Raw genomic sequence first — 20,661 nt, forward strand, 5'->3', positions numbered from 1 at the left:
TCCAGGTGAGCCGTGTGCCTGTTGAGAGCTGTGAACAATATGAGACTTGTGAAGCGTGTCTAGGGTCCCGTGATCCCCATTGTGGATGGTGCGTTCTACACAACGTGTAAGTACAAAGATGCTTTTTGAAGTTGTAAGTTGTATCCAGAGTTAAATAAGTAGCTCACACACTCAATTTCTCTTTCATTGGTATTAACACTTTTGTTTGTGTTGTATTTTCATAATTGAGTAAGTGTCAGAGGACACAGGGACATTTTTTCAAGGAAGACTTAAAGAACGGAGCATCAGGTTCTACTTAAAGAACTGCTGACACAATCAGTAATCACTGTGAGATTGTACAGATATAACTTGACATTCAGTCCAGCAGTCACCTGTTTTTGTTGCATTATGAGTAGGAATAACCATGTACTAATGCATTTCATTCTTTGCACTTGGTGCTATTACAGATGGTTTGCACAGGAAAACTATAGAATTTTGGAAGGAAGTGAATAAAGGTTGCTAAGGGGCAGAAATGGATGAGATTCTTAGGAGAGATTTGTTTAAAAAAAAGAGGGGAAATGCTGGGATACAGAATTTGTCTGGTGCTTGGTAGGTAGATGGGGCCACTAGGATCCATTGCTTAAGGGAATGAGTGGGAAATATGGCAAGAATTTGGGTGTCACTATAGCAGGCACATTTCCTGAACCGAAGAACGATACTTTGTTTAGATATATGAGAATTCATGCAGATTGTCCTTTGTTTTCAAGCTGATGTTGAATTGCAGAAGGCAGGTTGTGTTGGAATTAATGCTTTTTCATAAGCCTTTAATTTGGCCCTTGGTTATAGGAGATGATCACCTAATATCAGATATCTTGTGCAAGTGCCCCATAGTGGGTGCCCTATGTTCATTTTGCTGTACGTTTTGAGTACTACATAGTTTGGAGAACATTGCCCACACTAGGGTGCTAGAATTGGGCTTTGGCACACTGAGCTACAAGACCCTGACAGAGCTGTAACTTTGGGGGGGGGGTGGATGGCTGCCCCAGGTAAAAGGTGATAGGGGAGAGATTGGCAAGTTCTAGTGATAAATGAATGTTTATACTGCATTTGGGGTCACATATGAAGCATTCAGTCTGGTGATTTAACTGGTACAGAAAGCTGCTTGTTACATTTTTTTTTTTGCTCCTCATTTGTGAGTTTGGGGTGGGAGGTACCAGTTCATGGAACTGCACAAGCCGTCAAACTACATTCATGGATTCTGCTGCCAGTTTAGCAACCCAGTGATGGGCAACACTATTTTAGGTCATAAGGTCATAGGTTAACTTATTTGCCCTTGACATATGCAGTTTACCATCCGGTGTAAGGTAACATTAACGTACATTTATTTATTTATTGCTTTTTTTTTCTTCTTAGTGCAACCTCAAACCATAGAGAAATACTTTGTTGGTGCAAGGGGGCTCTTACCCTGCAAATAAACACTAATTTGTTGGATTTTAGTGGCTTTGTGTTTTGCTCATTTGGATATGAGTGATCTGGCAAAAGAGATTGATATCCCTTGAGTTGGTGTTTCTGATACTATTGGACTTGCGAATGTGTAATATGTCTGATAGAACAAGGTCTGATGAGGCTGTATGTGCAAGAGACAAGGCTTTGAGATGTTCTGCATAGTTTGTATGACTTAGACCCTTGATTGTTTTTCTGAGGAAGCATTGTGGTCATTACTGCTGTGAGAAGTATTTGAAGAAGTACATAATTAAAGGGTCATTGTATTCAATAATTGGCCTAATGAGTGCAGAGGACAATAGCTGCTATCAGAATACAGTCAGATAGCTACTTAAAATGGCTTCTGATGCTTAAACCACACGCTGGTGGTAACAGATGACAATTGCCATGTGGAACTTCCTCATTAGGAGTACACACAGCTTCTTGAGAAATCGACTGACGGCAAAGCATATAGTCACTGTAAATGTAGCAGTTTGTCTTCACTTTCACTCTGTCTATATTATTCAGATTACAAGCTACTGAGAACAAAATCTGTAGATTTGACCTCCTCACTGGCCTACAGACTCGTCACTGTGACCTCCTCCTCCATACCTTAAGTTGTATCCCGGTTACCCAAAGAACAACATACTTTGTGGGTACCCTAATTTTCATTAATTTAAAGCAAGGTTAGTCCTCACCAATTAAAAGAGAACTACAAGTCATGGATCAAGTCTACTCATTAAGAAATTCACAAAACAGGACCAAAGTGCAGAAGAGACCACCATTTAAAACAGTCAGAGAAAGAGCTTTCTTCAGACCTGGCCCAGGTTTAAGGAACAAAATCCCATCAGAAATCAGAGATCTAAACTCACTATCTGTCTCACCTGCACATGAATTTAGTTGTTCATGCAGGGACAATGGGTAAGCTTTACAATCAGTCACTCCTCTTCTCAGTTAAGACTAAAACATACATTCACTAAATTGTACATAAAGGCACATGATTATCTTAGTTGTTTAACCTTGCATATATGTAGAATGTAGTACTGGAAGTATAATCTTGTCACCAAATTGTGTACAAAACAAAAACGGTGTAAAATAAAATAAGTTCCACTAGAGTCCTCCTAAAGTTAAGCACGTTCGTTCTTCAATATTTTCATCATAGAACTCCTTCAGAATCTTTTTACAAAATGTTTCCATACCATTAAATACTGTCCAGGCTTTGCACTAAAAAAAACACAAAAAAACAGTCAACTACCATTAAGCACATGCACCTAATAAAGTGCAATATTTGAATTAGTTTCAAAAATCTCAAAAAAGAAACATTTCCTGATATTCAGGACCAATCATTATACACTAAAAACAAGCCAATCGTAGATCTTGATGACTTTTTTTAATTTTCAGAAAACAGAACCAATCATAGATCTTGATTGTCTTTTTCCACCAGTCATAAAAACAGTGTTAAATTCCATTGTCAAAAAATTATATTCTCAAATGGTTTCCCATCCAAATGCTATCCAGGCTTGATCCAACTTAGCTTCTAAAGTCAGACAAGGTCAGGCACATTCATTCTAAAGTAACGATTCCCTCCCATTCATGTTTAGTTCCTTCCTATAAGGATGAGTAACACCATGAAGTAGAAATGATTAGTAAACTAAATGAAACGTGAATAGCTGATGCAGAATTTGGTACAGTACAATGTGATCAGGATCAGAAACTGGGTTAAACATTGTCACACTTAGTACATGTGACATGCCAGTAAAGCTTAAGTGCTGCAAATTTGTGTACATTTTTTTTGTCTTTTCACTGTAACACGACTTGCTGAGTTTGTAACATGCTTGGTGGGGGGGTGACTGGTGGGGAGTGTGGAGGCAGAAAATCATTGTTTGCTCTTGAACATTTCTGCTGCTGCTTTGTCTGTGTTGCTGTTTGGGGTGCATCCATAATTTCATCTGTGTAGTTGATTGCCAAGCACTTTATTCCTGTAACCCTACTGAGATTCTGTGATAGTGCCAAGTCAAAAAGCCAGGTCTTCTCTCCATTACTGAAGCTTTTAGACACTTTGGCTTGTTTGAAAATGTGTATTTCCACATGTGACTCGATTAGATTTCCTGTTTGATATTTCTTCACTCTGGAACTCTGTGTAAAGGTGAGTTAAGAAGGAAATATGATCTCCCCAGATTGACTTTTACTAGCATTAACCCATTACTTAATATGAAAGTTGATGTCCATTTCTCTGTTCAAACATACTTGAACAGTTTTTGTTAAGGGGTGTGGGTGAAAGTATTTTTCTGCACAAACGTATATTTCTTCTCACTGTTACAAATGTATGGTTTGGCACTTTTTTGAGCAAACAGGTAGCAATACATATTTGGTGTAGTTTGTCCGAATTAGAGTCGGACCATGTCTGTGATAAGAGGCATACGAATTCAAGCACATAAGGCTCAGCTTCACAGGATCTCTCACTTTGTTTGTCATAATAATGTGCCTGAACTTACAGCCAGTTCAAGATTATTTAATTGTGATGTTTTCAGTTTTATTTCCAAAATGCAGCATCTGTTTTTTATTTTATTCCAGACATGTTTTTGATGCCTTTCTGGTTCCTCACTGTTGATGCTCATAAGTGCAGCATTTTTGTCTTTGTTTGATTTCTAGGGAGAACCACAGCTTTTCATTGCAACCATCACGTGTCAGATGATTTGCACAGGCACACACATGCAGACACGCACAATTTTGTACATTGTATATATAGGCTATCAAAGTAATTATACATAAGGCTGACACATGTAGCTGACTTCATTTGCTATAACCTTTGCTGTATTACTTGACTCAAGCCATTTCATAAGAGAGCAAAATGGGACTTTTCTCAGATATAAATAGTTGCGCTTGAAAATCAGGAACTTTGATTAACTAACAGAGAGCAGTACAGTAAAGCATTCACTTTTCATCCAGTCTTTAACTTGCAGGTTGTTTTGGGCATTTTAAACTGAGGGTGCTGTGAATATTAGTGTGAAAAGTCTTCTGAATTGAATCCCAGTTGTGGGTTTACCTTCTGTTCTTGCTCTGCACCCCAGTTAACAGTCTTCTAACTCATATTTCCAAGAGTCAACACTAATCAGTGTTATGTTTGCTTCAGTTAGGTGATATGCTTACCACCAGAGTCACATGTTCTTTCAACATTTTCAGTGTTATATGCGTCTCTTTATACTCACTGCAGAAAAGTACTCCTATTTGATGACTTAAAACACTGAATCATAAACCTGATTATATGTTTTATTTAGTTTTTGGTAGCCGTGTAAGCTGATAGGTGCCATGTTCATATGTATGACCTAGAAAATTAGTCAGACAACATAGCACAGAGGGTGGTCTGTCCACTTTTAAAATTTTTCATCTTCTCTGTTTGATTCTGTCTCACTACTTCATGCTGTATGACTTACCCAGACCAATGTCACCGTGTCATAGCTGAAGAGAGCGAGATTGAACCAACCGTCTGTTACTCATTTAATAAGTGAAAAAAAAGTACTGTATGAGCAGTGTTCCTGGCTTGCAGGAGCAGAGCAGGTATGACACTGAACAATTAATCAACTTAAACAAGAGTAGTCTGTTTTCACAAAGACACCTGACTGAAACGATAGGCCAAGGAAGAAGACAAAAAGCTCCTTCACCTGTAAAGTAACTATTGTTTTATTAATTTAATTACATTATAAGTAAATTTTTTTCTTGTCTTCTGCCTTGGTATGTGATTTCTATCAGTCATTTTGTTTTTGTTTTTAAACACTTTTATTAAATTCTTACTTAAGACGTAGGCACACATGCATTAATAGAAATGAAAACGAATCATACTAACATTTTTTTTATTTAAATTCATTTTACATTACATATATGTTTATCTTTTTTATTACAACTGTTTAGTCAGACATAACATATATTGTTCAATTCATGCTTTCACTAAAACCTCACTCTCCCTAAACGTTATTCTACATATATTGTTGCCACAAATTCCATTTATTTTTATGTAATTTGTTCTGTCCCTTATCTAAAGATCCAATTTCCAGTTCTTCACTCTCCTTACAATATTCATTACTTCAAATACAAGTACTTTACATTTTGATTTCCATTTTGTAGTTAATTGCTTTTTTGGCAACCAATAGAATTCAACTCAGGCCTTAATATGACTAGGCACCTCAGATCCTCTGTATTTCCTTTGTTGCAGCTGTTTGCTCCCCTAGAATTTGACAGAGTACCCTGTAGGGAGTTTTTGAAATCTGCCAACTCATTACACTCTCAAAAAATATGTTCCCAGTCCTCTCTTACCAATCACACCTCCAAATGTTTGCTGTCTACCTGAGGAAAGATTTCTGTGAATTCTGCTTGGCGTTTAAAAATAGCTATGCAAACGCTTCAGCCATTTTTTAATGCCAGTATCACAATTGTTTCTTCTGAACAATTCTATTAGATAAATGGTTAAATATGTGAAGTTCGGCTTTGCAAGAAGTGGTAGCTGGAAAAATTGAATTTTGTTGACTGTTAAATTGCTAGCTAAACCATAAAGCATATACCCCGCTTTGTCTTTAATATTTAGAAGGATTTTCATAGATTTAAAGAATTAACTGTAAGTAAAAGTTTTGTTAATATTGGTGTAAACATTTCATGAAATAAATGGCATGTTATTGTAAAGTAGTTTTGTATATGTTCCAGTCCAGGGGTATTTTAATTCTGAGATGGGGGAGCTTTGCCAGTGACCTCTGTGTTGGTTAAAAATGTTTAAGTAAGAAAGTTGTTTTTCAAGGACTGCACGTAGGTGTGCAGAAAATGGACTAGAGGGAGATGGAATTTACTTAGGAAAACTGGCAAAGGAACTAAGAAATTGGGAGCAAATAAGTAGAGAGGGAAAGGTAATACACACGAGGGAGGCATAACATTAAGTGTGTTAATGTAGTTAGAAGTAAGAAATTTAAAGGGTTGAGTTGTCATCCCTAAGAAGTATATTGGGACTTTACCCCTCTCTCACCCTCTAGAGGCCCCATCTCTATACTGGAAGAATGCAAAGTTCCTGTAATCACGGCTGCACAAGTACAAAACACACTCTCCAAAGCCAAGAACACAGCATCCATGGGACCTGACAACATCCCAGGCTGCGTTCTACACGAACTACAGAATGAACTGGCACTCCACCTAAGTACCATGTTCAATCATAGCCTCACCTCAGGCTTTGTCCCCACTGAATGGCGCACAGCAACGATTATCCCACTCCACAAAGGGGGAGCCATGACGGACCCCGGGAACTACCGCCCCATTAGCCTGACGAGCCTGGTATGCAAAGCCATGGAACGTATCGTCATGGAACTCATAAACAAAGACATTGGTAATCGCCAAACTCTAGACCCTACCCAGTTCGGATTTGTAAAATGCAGATCAGGTCTCCTAAACTGCAGTCGCCAAAGCCATAGATGAGGGCAAGGTGGTTCACACAGCTTATTTAGATCTCGCCAAGGCTTTCAACACCATCCCCCACCCTGGAATTATAGATAAGCTCACTAAACTAGGTATAAATCCCTATGTCACAAGATGGGTTGCCAACTGGCTCATGGACAGAACCCACACTGTGAAAGTAGCAGACCTCAAATCCGACTTCAGACCAGTGACAAGTGGAGTACCACAGGGTTCAGTCCTGGGTCCTCTCCTGTTTGGTATCTACTTCTCTGAAGTACAGGCCAACACAGAAGGTCTTTGGCTAACAAAGTTTGCAGATGACTGCAAACTAGGAGCCATAATCGAAACTCCTAACGATGTGGACTTACTACAAAAGGGCCTCACTGAGACAGATGCCTGGTGTCAAAGCCATGGCCTGAAGCTCAATGCCAAAAAGTGTATTGTCATCCCCTTTGGAAAAACTCTGTACCCATGAATTACCACATAGCTGGTAGTCTACTTAACGCCGAAAATGTGATGAGACCTTGGGACACAGGTGGACAGTAGTCTCCCCTTTGATAATCACCACAGTGGTCAGGAAATCCTTCTACGTGGCTCACCTCATCATAAAAGGTTTCTCATACAGAAAAAAAGAGGTCATTGTTCCCCTCTACTCATCACTCATTAGACCCATTATAGAGTACAATGCTCCTTTTGGTATGTACCTCACAAGACATCTACAACAACTGGAAAGGCCACAAAAATACCCCACAAAGAGGATTACTGGCCTCAAACAGATGCCCTACACAGACCGTCTCAAAAAACTCCAGCTTTACTCTGTCGCATATCGCCTACTCAAAGGCGATCTCTGCCTAGCATACATAGCTATGTCAAACCCAGAGCTGTTGGACATGCTCCACTTAAAGAAATCCCAATCCCTCCGAGCTACACGCTCTAGGGACCTAAACCTTATCACCACAATAAGCAGAACATGCTGGAGAGATAGATTCCTGTCCCAGAGACTTCCCATACTCTGGAACAGACTACCTATCTATGTCAAACAGAGCTCCTCATTAGCACTCTTGAAGAAAAATCTTGATGATTGGATGGGAGATAGGAAATTCACCCTGGGGATCACTTCTGTGGCTCTGCTCGACAGGGACACAGGAAAATAATTTTCTTGGGTGGCAAAAGCCAGGGTACCTTTTTGGCTAGGCTTATATAGGTCCTAGGGCCAATAGCCTAGTACCCTCCTATGAACCTGTGAACAAGCAGACAAAGGCAGTACAGTGGAGGATGTTCTTCGTGTTTCACTGTTGCAGTCATTACATTTGGGTTATCTGCCTGCAGGTAGCCCTCAGCTGGTATGAATACCAGAATCTTCGGATTTCTGCGTCTGATGCTGTCGCTTCTTCCTTAATGTCAGGTCGTCAGGGGTATAAAACTTGCAGCCGACACCAATACATCAGTCTTTCTTGCCGTGCGGTGCCTGAAGCAGAAGCAGTTCGCAAGTGCCGGTCGGCTGACTCCTGAAATTTTCATTTTCGAAATTCAGACCCTAAGTCTTCAAAAAAGCTAAGTACCCCATTGGGGATCCTTTTTTTTTTGCTCTAATCGATGTCAGTAAAAGTTAACAATTGTCTTACCTTTGGAAAGCAAATACCTCATAGAGATTTTCATTCCTACTGCATCACTTGTTTAGGCCCAGACCACGACTTCCCTCGTCAGTTTTGTGCCTTGTACAATGCTTGAACTATTCGTTGTCGGGCTATTTTTGCAGTTAATTACTTTCGTACTCGTTCTGTGTACTCGAAATAGCTTTGTCAAGCCATCTGACTACCGATATTCCAAAAAAATATAAGGATAAAGACAGGGGCAGACTGCATAAGTCCAAAACTGCTGATCCGCCAGTACTCAGTGAGATGCTTTTGCAGCCCCTGATACCCGCTACTTCTGATTCGCAGGCCTCTTCGGAGTCTGATGTGCCACAAGATGCTTTTTCAACTATGGAATCTGTGGATGTCTCTACCTTGGATGGGTCCGGAGTTGCTGTGCAGGCACTGGCTTCTGAGGGTGTATTCAGGCCTACAGACATTCATATTAAACCGCCATAGTTTTCATCCAGGCCAAAAACTCGCACCATGCCTAGAAAACAGATGACCAAACTGCAGACTCAGGCTCATATGCCTAAAAAGCAAATGCTTAGAATGGCTGAAGGCCTTATTACCTTAATTAGGAGCAGCTAGCCTTCCCCCTCTGAGACCTAGAACTGATTTTCTTTCTGATTCTTCTGATCAGAAATCTGATATTTCAGCTCCTTCTGATTACCAGGACTTGCCCTTATCTACTTATGAGGATTCTGATGCAGAGGAGACTATTCCCATTGCTTCCCCTCCAGAGGATTTTTCTTTTGGTGAAACCTTGCACACTCTAAGGGAGCATTTCCGCTGAGAAAGCCAGGATTACTCTGAGTCCAAAAGGAGACTTAGGGAATTCTTACTACTACCTCAACACAGGCCTTTAGCTATCCCTCCTGTTCTGGACATTGTAGATGATGCTTTCTTGGAATCTAGCCTTACCCCAGACACTTTACCTCCAGCTCCCAGCAAACTTGACTGATATTACAGAGTACCTGACTCTCACAAGTTCCTCTTTAAGAATCCTTCTGCGGATCCAGAGACCATTTCCCAAGGGCCAAAAGGCATTAAGGCTACTGCTGCCAAAAATCCTACCCCTTCTGATAGAGATTCTAGAGCCTTAGACAGATGGGGTAAGAAGGTATACACTTCTGCCACTTTGGCCATTAGGGCTTTAAATTGCCAGTTTCATATGTTAACGTATCAGCAGCATGTTATGGGGCTACTTAAACAGAAAATGTTGATTCCTGACTGTACTGAACACAAAGAATTACAGGATTTAATGCATTCTGCAGAACAAGTTGGTAAACATACTTTGCAATGTGGGTTTGACGCTTTAGAAGCATCTTGCAGGGCTGCTGTCACTGGGTCTGTAATTAGAAGGCATGCTTGGCTTAAGGAACAAAACTTGCCAGATCATGTAAAAGCTAAATTACTGTATGCTCCCTTAAACCAAGTCTGCCTTTTTGGCAACAAAGCAGAAGTCCTCAAAAGGATGGAGGAAAAAGCTAAATCTGTGCAAACTGTTAGATTTCATACAAGTGCAGCCTCCCAGATTCAGTAGGCATTGGCCTTCAAAGAACTGATCCTTTCCAGTCCCTTCTAGGCCTTCTCGGTCCAAACCCAGGAACAGCAGACCACCTAGGCTACAGTCTCAGGCTACGCACAGACCTAAACAGAGGGGGGCTCCCACTTCCAAAGCAGGGAGTAGTAAGCCAGCCCCCTGTGGAAAAATGGCACAATGACTTAACCTTAACCCTTCCAAGCCCTGCTCAACTACCTGCTAGCTTAGGAGGAAAGCTTGCCCTGCATGCAAAAAACTAGGAACTCATTACCCAGGACAAATGGGTTTTGAACATAGTTTCCCAAGGATACAGATTCCACTTCCACACACTACCAACCCCAAATGGTTGGCCAGACCTACCCCCAAACCAATGGGCGGAGACCCAACAGCAGTTTCTCTCTGTTCTCAATATCAGGGCTATTCAGCCTGTCCCAGCAGAACAAAGGGGACAAGGTTTTTATTTATGACTTTTTCTGGTACCCAGAAAAGACGACAACTGGCATCCCATCCTGGAACTCTCTATTCTCAACACCTTTCTAGTAGTTCCAAAATTCAAAATGCTAACTCTGCAACAGCTTCTTCCCATGCTAGCCAATGATGCCTGACTGGCAACCCTAAACTTAAAGGAAGCTTACCTTCACGTCCCAATAAGGGGATCTTGCAGAAAATTCCTACGCTTCAGGGCAGGCTCCATGCACTATCAGTTCTCTGCACTTTCCTTTGGCTTATCTACTGCGCCCAGGGTATTCACAAAGTGTCTAGCTCCAGCCATTGCATTTTGCAGGCAGAGAAATATTCAAATTTATCCATACTTGGACGATTGTCTTATTCAGGCAGAAAGGCAGGACGTGCTATTACAACACCTGGCATTCATAAAGAAACTTCTAACCTCTCTGGGGTACACCATCAACGAAAATAAATCTCATCTAGTACCTTGCCAACAGATTGTATTCATGGGAACAAGCTTGAAAACAACTTCCCAGATGGCATTCCCCACTCTGGAGAAGCAAGTTTATTTGACAACCTACTTCAAAGTATTGGCCACAAAACCCCAGTTATCTGCAAGGGAAATACTGCAAGCCCTGGGGTTCATGGCCTCTTCCATTTTACTAATTCCATATACAAGACGGCATATGAGGAAACTCCAATGGTATCTGAAGAGCCTATGGTGTCAACATTCTCTCAGGACCTGGAAACAATGATTTCTATCATTCCTTGTATGAAGACAGAGTTCCTTTGGTGGGCAGAGGCCTACTACCACAACAAGGGACTCGCTTTCACTCTACTCCCTGTCGCCCAAACCCTAATAACAGACGCATCAGACTATGCATGGGGGCTCACATGGCAGGGCAGTGCATTCAGGGAAGATGGAACCCAAGACAGATGCACCTGCATGTCAATCAAAAAGAAATGTTAGCTGTACAGAATGCTCTGACAGCCTTCAAAGACCGTATTCTTCCAGGACAACTATTGGTAAAGACGGACAACATCACAGTTGTGTGGTGCATAAACAAGCAGGGGGGAACCCACTCGTACCCTCTCTGCAGTCTAGCCATGGCTCTGTGGAACACAGCCTTGAGCTACCAAGTACACCTGAAAGCTCAATTCCTGCCAGGCAAACTAAATTCACTGGCAGATGACCTAAACCGAAATCTCATGAACCCACATGAATGGAAGCTAGAACCCAAAATATTCAACCTCTTGAGGAACAAATGGGGGACCCCAGAGGTAGACCTATTTGCCTACCCTCAACTACCAATTGCACAGATTCTGCACACGAACTCCCACAACCAAGCTTTGAATGTGGATGCCCTGTTATTCGCCTGGGATAGCTTTTCAGTTTATGCCTTTCCCCCTCTGCCTCTCCTCTTGAAGGTCCTACTAAAGATCGAACAGGACAAGCCAAGGACAATACTGATTGCACCAGACTGGCCACGCCAGCACTGATGCCCCCTCTTGCGCAGTATGACACTGCTACAACCATGGCACCTGCCGCAGACCCCTTCCCTGTTGTCCCGGCAGGTGGGCCATATTCTGCACCCTCAGCTTCAAACCCTGAACATTGCAGCCTGGCTAATTCCTTGAGCTTTCCCCTAACATCCTTCAGTAAGCAGGTACTGGATGTCATTCTGGAGGCATGGAGGCCTAGTACTAGAAAATCCTGTGCTGAAAAGTGGAAAAGATACTGTTCCTGGAGCCTAGCTCAGGGGATGGTCAAAGGGGTGCCCAGCTTACTCCATATTCTACAGTATTTAACAGAAATGCTCCACAAAGGCCTATCCTTTTCCTCTCTTCTCTCACCCCTTGCTAAGGCAATTCCTTAGAGGGGCCAATAATTTAAGACCTTCTCAGGAGAGCTCCCACTCAAGCCTGGGACCTTAACTTTGTATTGGAAAAGCTCACCCCCCCCCCCCCCTTTGAACCAGCTGCTACAGCAGAGTTGAAATTCCTTTCTTGGAAAACAGCCTTACTTCAGGCCATTACTTCAGCTAGAAGAGTGCCTGAATTACAGGCTCTCATGGCAGTGGGAACCCTTCATTATCTTCCATCCAGACAGGGTTTCCCTCAGGACTAATCCTTCCTTTATGCGCAAGGTGGTGTTTTCTCTGACCCTTAATCAGTCCATTCATTTGCCTACTTTTTTCCCTAACCCACAAAACAAAGGGGAACGAATACTGCACTCTCTGGACGTGCACAGACTACTTAGATTCTATTTGGACAGGACTAAGCCTATCAGAAAATCTGAACAGCTGCTAGTTAGCTTTGCTGCAGGGGCAGAGGGGAAGGCTATTCCAAAGCAAACCATTTCCAGATGGATAGCCCATTGCATCCATTTCTGCTACAAGCACCATGGAAAATCTACCCCACAGGGGATAAGATCACATTCCACCAGGGCTGCATCTACCTCTGCAGCATTTCTGAGTGGGGTCCCTACCAGGGACATCCTAGAAGCTGCTACCTGGAGCTATGTACATACCTTCACCAAGCATTACCACTTGCCTATCTTTTCTAAATCCAGAGCTAGACTTGCCACTGCAGTCTTGCAGGGGTTAATAGCTGGCCCTAATGCTATTTAACTTCTTCCTCCCTTTCTTAGCTTTGGGAATCAACCCAAATATGATGACTGCAACAGTGAAACACAAAGAACATAGTACAGTTGTGTACACTTGCCATAAATGTAGATGTTCGAGTGTATTCACTGTTGCAGTCCTGGTTACCCTCCCTCCAGCCCCCTGACTTCTCTTGCCTCTACCTTTCCTTCTTGTTTGGCATATATTATATCATGTGTATTTGCTTTTTGCTGGGGGTGTACCATACCATATAATTGCTTCCTGTTGTGGGGGCACCTGACATCTGGGGCAAGAAAAACTGATGTAATGGCGTCAGCTGCATGTTTTATGCCCCTGACGACCTGATGTCAAGGAAGAAGCGATAGCGTCTGACGCAGAAATCCGAAGACTCTGGTATTCAGGCTGACTGAGGGCTACCTGCAGGCAGATAACCCAAATGTGATGACTGCAACAGTAAATACACTCTAACAATCTACATTTATGGTAAGTGTACACAACTGTACTTTATAGGAGCAGGAGTTATTTATTTAACATTTGTTCACCTGGAAAATCCGACTGGGACAGAGCCCATTTTCAGCAGAGGCCAGGGGAGAAGCACTCCAAATGCATGTCTTTAGAATGTAGGAGGAAATGAAAGCACCCGGAAGAAACCCAGATGAATGCAGGGAGCACATGCAGACTCTGCCCAGAAAGCACCCCAGCCTAGAATCGAACCGGAGAACCTCTTACCATGAGGCGACAACACCAACCACTGCACAGCCCATAAGATTTACGTGATGAGTGGCAGCAATTAGTTGAGTTTGTTGGGTTCATTAGAAATAGTAAGGAAGAAGTCACTGACCTGCAGTAATTTGAACACGAATGTTAATATTTAGTATTTGCTCATAAGTAGAGTAGCCACTTGTTTTCTTGCATGTCATGTATGTTTTTCAGTCTCATTTGCAGACTCACTCGTAGGCCAAAGTTTAACAGTTAAGTTCATTGTTCAGAATGTTAAGCTTGTGATCTGTTGCTCTTCTAGATGCTTGACTGACATAACCCTATGTTTGTATATCTTAGTTTCTTTAAATCATCCAGTGAGTTAGTCAAAATAGACAGAGAAGTATATTGTTCAGGCATGGCATCATATTTCCCAATATAAACCGAATCTGCATTGCAAACCAGTCCTTCCTGTTTACATTTAGTTTTCTTAGCAAGTAAAGGAAATTTCAGTGACTAACCAGTTCATCCAGGGCTGGAATAATAAGGGTGGTGATGAAGCTTATACCCTAGGCCCCTCCTTGTTAAAGGGCCTGTACTGCAGGAAAATGGCAAATGTCAAGACCTACAACTGACAAGTAAAAATAAGAATGCAAAGTCATCTGGGTCAGCACTCTTTCCTGTATTACCAGAAAAAGCATGAAGTTCCAGTTTTTTGTCTGGTACTTAACTGATATGGTGCAGAAAATGTAGAAAACTGGGCCTGTACTGCAGGAAAATGGCAAATGTCAAGACCCACAACTGACAAGTAAAAATAAGAATGTAAAGTCATCTGGGTCAGCACTCTTTCCTGTATTACCAGAAAAAGCATGAAGTTCCAGTTTTTTGTCTGGTACTTTACTGATATGGTGCAGAAAATGTAGAAAACTTTCCTTGCTTATTTAATGTCAACACCTCACAGATAGCCTGCCCCTAAGCTAATATTAATGCTGTGATGTACATTTGTAGACAGTGATATCATTCTTGAGTGGAGTGCCTTGCCTGCAGTCAGTACATGTCCCCATCCCTTTCTGTACAGGTGTGCCTTGCTGTGTCCCTTTGTTTTGCTTCATTGATGTGATACTGAGTAAACTCTCAGTAGGATGCTGGCAACATACGGGAGATAGGTCAGCAGAACAGACAGCCAGTTACTGCTTCTTTCCATTGTTTATAAAACAATGGAAGAGTTCGAAAAGGAATGAAAGGAAGGTTGACTGACGCTAAAAGTTCCTGGCATAGTAGGTTAGGATAAAAATAAAATAAATGTCAATGTGCATAGCCAGGAGTACTTAAGGTACAGTAAGAATGATGTTAACATAATGTGGTGAAGTAAGATGCTCGTGCAATGACTGTCAGTTACCCTTAAAAATGTAACATCCACACCTCTTCCCATTTTCTCAGCAGTACTTTTTAAACGCAATTCTTGCTTTCCTCTCTGTTGTGGTCTGTAACAAAATAGCTAAGTAAAAGTGGTCTCCAGCTGTTACCCCACTCCCATCGTTGGTCACCTATCTCAGTATGATGTACTGGTGTTTGTCTGAAGTCAGCTACCAATGAGACTATCCGCTGTAATGGCCTGAAGCATACAAAGCCAGTTTTGAGAGTCCACAGCCTTCTCTGTGTTAAAGTACTTTTCAGAATATCAGGGAATTGTTAGTCTTCATAGGCTGCCTTCCATCCCTCTCTGTTTTTCCTAATTAGAATGACTCTGTTGCATCTCCATAGTTTTGTTTCCCATCTCTTCACTCTCTAATAACTTACTAAAGAAAAGTGAGGTGCATCATCAAAAAATGATGTAAAATGAGAATCTTTTTTCATATGTGAATGTAAAGATATAGAACTCATGATGTTCAGAAGTCCTATCTCGCCTTCATTCTTACATATGGGATCGGAGCCGATCCTCGGCTCTGACACTGCTTATTTACAAGCTGGAAGACTTCTAGTTGGCTCATGGCTAGGTAGGCATCCCATGGTGCACCAGTACAATCCCCAGATCTTGTTTGCCGCAGCGACGAGTTTGGATGTGCTGCTGCTTGGCACTGGCTAAGTCTTTCTATTTGTTCAAAATTTTTGGATAATTCTTATGGTTTACCTTTGAATAAGTATAGTTAGTAGTCAGTGTAGTTTTTACAGTTAGTATACTTGGCGTTTACTAGTGCGCCATTTGTGTGCAATTTGTTCAAGTACAGTTGGCGTTTGACCTTACAGTACTGGTTATCCTGTGTGCCAGTTTTTTCTTGTAATATATTTGTTTCATATTAGATATTAGTAATCGTAGGCGCCTTTTGCATTCAGTTAGGCTCTCTGTGTTGTTAGATAGTTAAGTCATAACTTTTTGCAGTTCTTCCACTTGCTAATATTTCTTGTTATTAGTGTTGCAAACAGAATAAGGTTCTGTTTACTTTGTTAGTAATTTAGTGTTGCCAACAGAACAAGGTTCTGTTCACCTTGTTAGTAATTTCAACAATCTAGACTTTATTCCTGTTTGGGTGTGTGTGAGTCTCTCTCTAATTGTTTCTGTACTAGGTCTGCTTTAGTTAGAGGACCTAGTTTTCCCTTCTTTCTTCCTGCCCGGGCTAGGCACATTTAAGTTAGAGGACCTAGTTCTTGTGGTGTCTCTTTACCGTTCCTGTAGGGCTAGGCCCGTTTAACTTCGAGGACCTAGTCCTCCTTTCTTTCTTCTGTGGGTGCGTGTGAATTCATCTTCTGTGAGGATGTCTATGGAAAGCAAGGACCATAATCCATCTGGCTTTAAAAAATGCATAAAATGTTCACAGATGTCGTCCATAACGGATGGTCACAATAACTGTGTTCACTATCTTGGGGCCATTCACTTACAGCATACTTGCTTATTTTGCCACTCTTTTAGTGCTAGAGTGTTGCAATAAAGAAAAAAAATAAGCTCATTCTAAAAGGTTTCCTAAAACCTTCTTTTGAGGAAGATCTGGCTAGCTCTTCCTCCTCTGCTAGATCTCACGGATCTAAAAAGGAAAAAGTGTAAGTCCTTTAAGAGGCCCTCCCCGGCACCAGCTGGTGTCTTGGAGCCACCTCTTAAAATTTCTAAGCCAGACAAATTTACTGTCTCATCGGCCCCACAGAGCTTGGAGCCGATTGAGAGTTTGTACTACTGTGATTACAGGGTCTGCGCCAAGTACCTCGGAGCCGACCGCTGAACGTATTCAATGGAGCCAGTCTTTGGAACCTTTGCCGGTCTCCCCTACATTGAAGTCACCAATATTGCAGAGATCCCGTTCTCCTACTCTGTCCTCCAGGTCTTCCAGGAGTTTATCGGAAGAAGATGTGAAGAGGGTAGTGCTGAGACTTTTGAAGTAGTCTGCCTTACCAACATTGTTGTTGGCTCTGACCAAGTCGGTTCTGGGGCCACTTGAGTCTGTGTTCCCCCTTCGGTGATCCCTCCTCCGAGCCTTGCTGGTCTTTTGGAGCCGGAGTGTTTGGTACTGCTGGTGGAATCCTCGGTTCCAGCTCCCCCTATGGTTGTTTCAGAGCCGAGTTCTGCTCTGACACTCTTGGTGCTGTCCATGGTGTCTAGGAGCCGAAGCTCCCTGGTCGGCCCCGACAGGGATGCCTGGAACTGAACCTCTTCGGTTCCGAGCCCCCCTCTCAGCGAGGGTGAGCTCAGATCCTACGTCTGTCTTGAGTTGATGGCATCCTCTGTCTCCTCAGAGCCTAGGAGGTCTTCGGACACTGAGAAGTCAGCATTCGAGATGATGAGCGTGCTGTCCTGGTCATCAGCTCCTACCAGGGGTACTGACACCCTTCCCCCCTAAGGCACCTACTTCAGTCTCAGCTCCTACTCCCTCCCTGGACAGCAGAGACCCGTAGCCTCAGGAGCCACCGGCCGGTGGCCCCCACTCTTCCAAGACCTCCCCGGAATATCCTTCTGAGGAGCCCCCATGGAAGAGAACATGTAAGAGGAAGCATGTAGACTCCCAGGATGAGTCTCTTACTTCGGACACGGACCTCGAGGAGTCAGAAGGGTCCCCCAAGTCGTCCTCTGCTGATGTCTCCTTTGTAGACATCCTAGAAATCCTTAAGCAGTGGTGCCGGCTGGCCCACTGTCACCCCTTCTAATGAGGAGTCTGTTTACCTGAAGGCTTTTGGGTCTCAACCTTCAGCCTCTTGGGTGTCTCCACCTTTCGACGAACTGATGGAGCTAGTTAGTCGGAAGGTGTGGGATACTCCTGATGCCATGGATCCAGTCCCCAGGAGACCAAATAAGTTTCTTTCTGCACCCTGAGAAAAGGAATTTTTGTCTAAAGGTGTTCCCATAGATGCCAAGGTGGTGGCTGCAGCCACTAAGAAGGAGCTACCAGAAACAACTTCTGTTCATCCGCCGAATAAGGAGTCTCGAACGATGGATAGATACAGGAAGCATATCTTCTCTTCAGCGGCATTTACTCTTAGATCACTGAACTACCTTACACACTTTATGAGGCTTCAGAGAGATCTCCTTAAGGAGTTAGCATATCTTCTCTTCAGCGGCATTTACTCTTAGATCACTGAACTACCTTACACACTTTGAGGCTTCAGAGAGATCTCCTTAAGGAGTTAGGAGATTCTCTACAAGGTACATGTACTGAGGGAGTCCCTGACAAGGTGTCTACCCAGTTGTCCACCTTGAACTCTGTTGTCAACTCGTCCATGAGGCTTATCTCGTATGCAGCCGATGGAGCGAGTAGAGCAAGCGGGTTCATGAATTTCCCTAAGGCGTCATTCCTGGTTTCATTTGTGTAATTTTGTGGAACCATTCAAGACCACCTTTACCAATGCCCCCTTCGACGGTTCCTCATTGTTTGGACCCAAGGTAAAGGACACTCTCACCTGGTGCGAGCAAGAAGGAAAAACACACTCTGCCGTGGGAGTACATTTTACTGTCCCATCTAAACCATACCCTAAGGGTCAGAGGGGCAGTAAAATGTGGTTCAAGAAGTCCCAGAGGTTTTTCCAGGATGCACAGGGTGACTTGTCCTTCAGAGGCAGAGGAGGAGGAGGAAATAGTAGATGTCGCCCTAGAGGCAGGGGCAGATCTCAAAACCAGGGAGGCTGCGATTCCTTTAGGGGCCGGCATTACCAATGCTGCTGATGTGGGGCCTGACTGCGCTTCTTTGGGGCTGGTCGAGGGTCACATTTCTTTGTATCCAGAAGCCTGGCTAAGTATCACTCAAGACAAATGGGTACAAAGAATTATTACCAGAGGTTATGTCATACCCTTTTCTCTTCCACCTTTTGTTCCCAAGAGGATCCCGGATGTTCCACTCAATCACAGGGATCAGGCTACTGTGGAAGTCAACAAGTTGCTGGCAAAAAGAGTCATCCAAACCATCCCAGCAGACCAAATAGGATCCGGAACTTACTCCAGATTCTTTTTAGTGCCAAAACGTACAGGGAACTTGGAGGCCCATCTTGGACCTCCGCAGATTGAACGATTCAGTAAAGAAGGACAAGTTCTGGATGGTGACACTGCAGTCTATACTCCCGTTATTAGGGAAAGACAATTGGATGTGCTCAATAGATCTCCAAGATGCCTACTACCACATAAAAATAAACAGGGCATCGACGAGTCCTCTATGCTTCCGGCTGAGAGCCAGTCATTACCAGTTTCGTGCTCTTTGGTCTCATCACAGCCCCCAGGGTGTTCATCAAGTGTATGGCAATAGTGACAGCTCGCCTGAGAAGTTGAGGATTCCAGGTGTTTCCGTATCTGGACGACTGGCTCTTGACCACCCTCATCAGGCATCTACTTCTTCAGACCAGGGGCACTACCATTCAGCTTTGTGCCCAGTTGGGAATTTCTGTAAACTGGGAAAAATCTGCCTTATTGCCCTCTCAATCTGTGATTTTAATAGGCGCAGAGATAGACACAGTAGACATGTTGGCTCGTCTTCCTGTAGAAAGGGCACAGAATCTGGTTCTTCAAATTCAACGTCTTCTCCCCTACGAAAGGTCAAGGCCAAGACTATTCTGCAGCTTCTAAGGACCACGGCTTCCACCATATTACTAGTGCCACTAGCCAGACTACACATGAGGGTTCTTCAGTGGCTGCTGTCATCCCAATGGTCCTTTCAGCACCTACCATTCTCTCATCACATACTGCTGACAGACTCTTGCAAGAAGGACCTTATTTGGTGGACTCTCCCCAATCAGTTAACCACGGGCACTTCATTTGTTCTTTGCCAACCCATTGCCACTCTGACCACGGATGCCTCACAGATAGGGTGGGGGGCATTATCTAGGCAGGACTGTCCAAGGCACATGGCAAGATCATGAGTTTCACCTGCATATCAACGTTCTAGAGATGAGGGCAGTGCTCCTGGCATTACTCTCTTTCGAGAGGTCATTCGAGTTTGGAAATGGGCGATATCTTCCCAGTGTTTTCTGGTGGCAATGCACATTCCAGAGACAACCACCGTGATAGCCGACAAGCTCAGCCAGGCAATCCTGATGCCTCACGAGTGGTCTGTGAAACAGGAAATAGGAAATAGCGGAGCAGATTTTCCGCAGATGGGAACAGCCTTGCTGTGATCTCTTTGCAAGCCCGATCAATTATAAATGCAGCACCTACTTCTCCCTCATCCCCCACCGGGTGAGTCACTGAGAGACACACTTGTTCACGATTGGCCCCTGGGTCTCCTTTACGCTTTTCCTCCCTTTCCTCTTATACCCAAAGTTATTCAGAAAGCGAAACGGCTGGGAAGCAGACTGATCATCATTGCTCCTTACTGGCCTTGTGAGGTTTGGTTCCCCTTTCTCGGACCTCTTC

General features: G+C 43.1%; 1 protein-coding gene across 1 annotated transcript in view; it reads left to right on the forward strand.

Annotated features, from left to right (window-relative positions):
• Nucleotides 1-20,661, forward strand: part of LOC122807260 (plexin-A1-like) — a 2,134,283-nt gene that overhangs the window by 1,068,945 nt on the left and 1,044,677 nt on the right. The window contains exon 5 of the mRNA XM_044078363.1: nucleotides 6-106. Coding sequence (XP_043934298.1) covers nucleotides 6-106 — 101 coding nt within the window. The remainder of the gene's footprint in view (nucleotides 1-5; nucleotides 107-20,661) is intronic.

The sequence above is a fragment of the Protopterus annectens genome, chromosome 7.part0 (genome assembly GCF_019279795.1).
Source record: "Protopterus annectens isolate FY-2018-M chromosome 7.part0, PAN1.0, whole genome shotgun sequence".
NCBI lineage: Eukaryota > Metazoa > Chordata > Ceratodontiformes > Protopteridae > Protopterus > Protopterus annectens.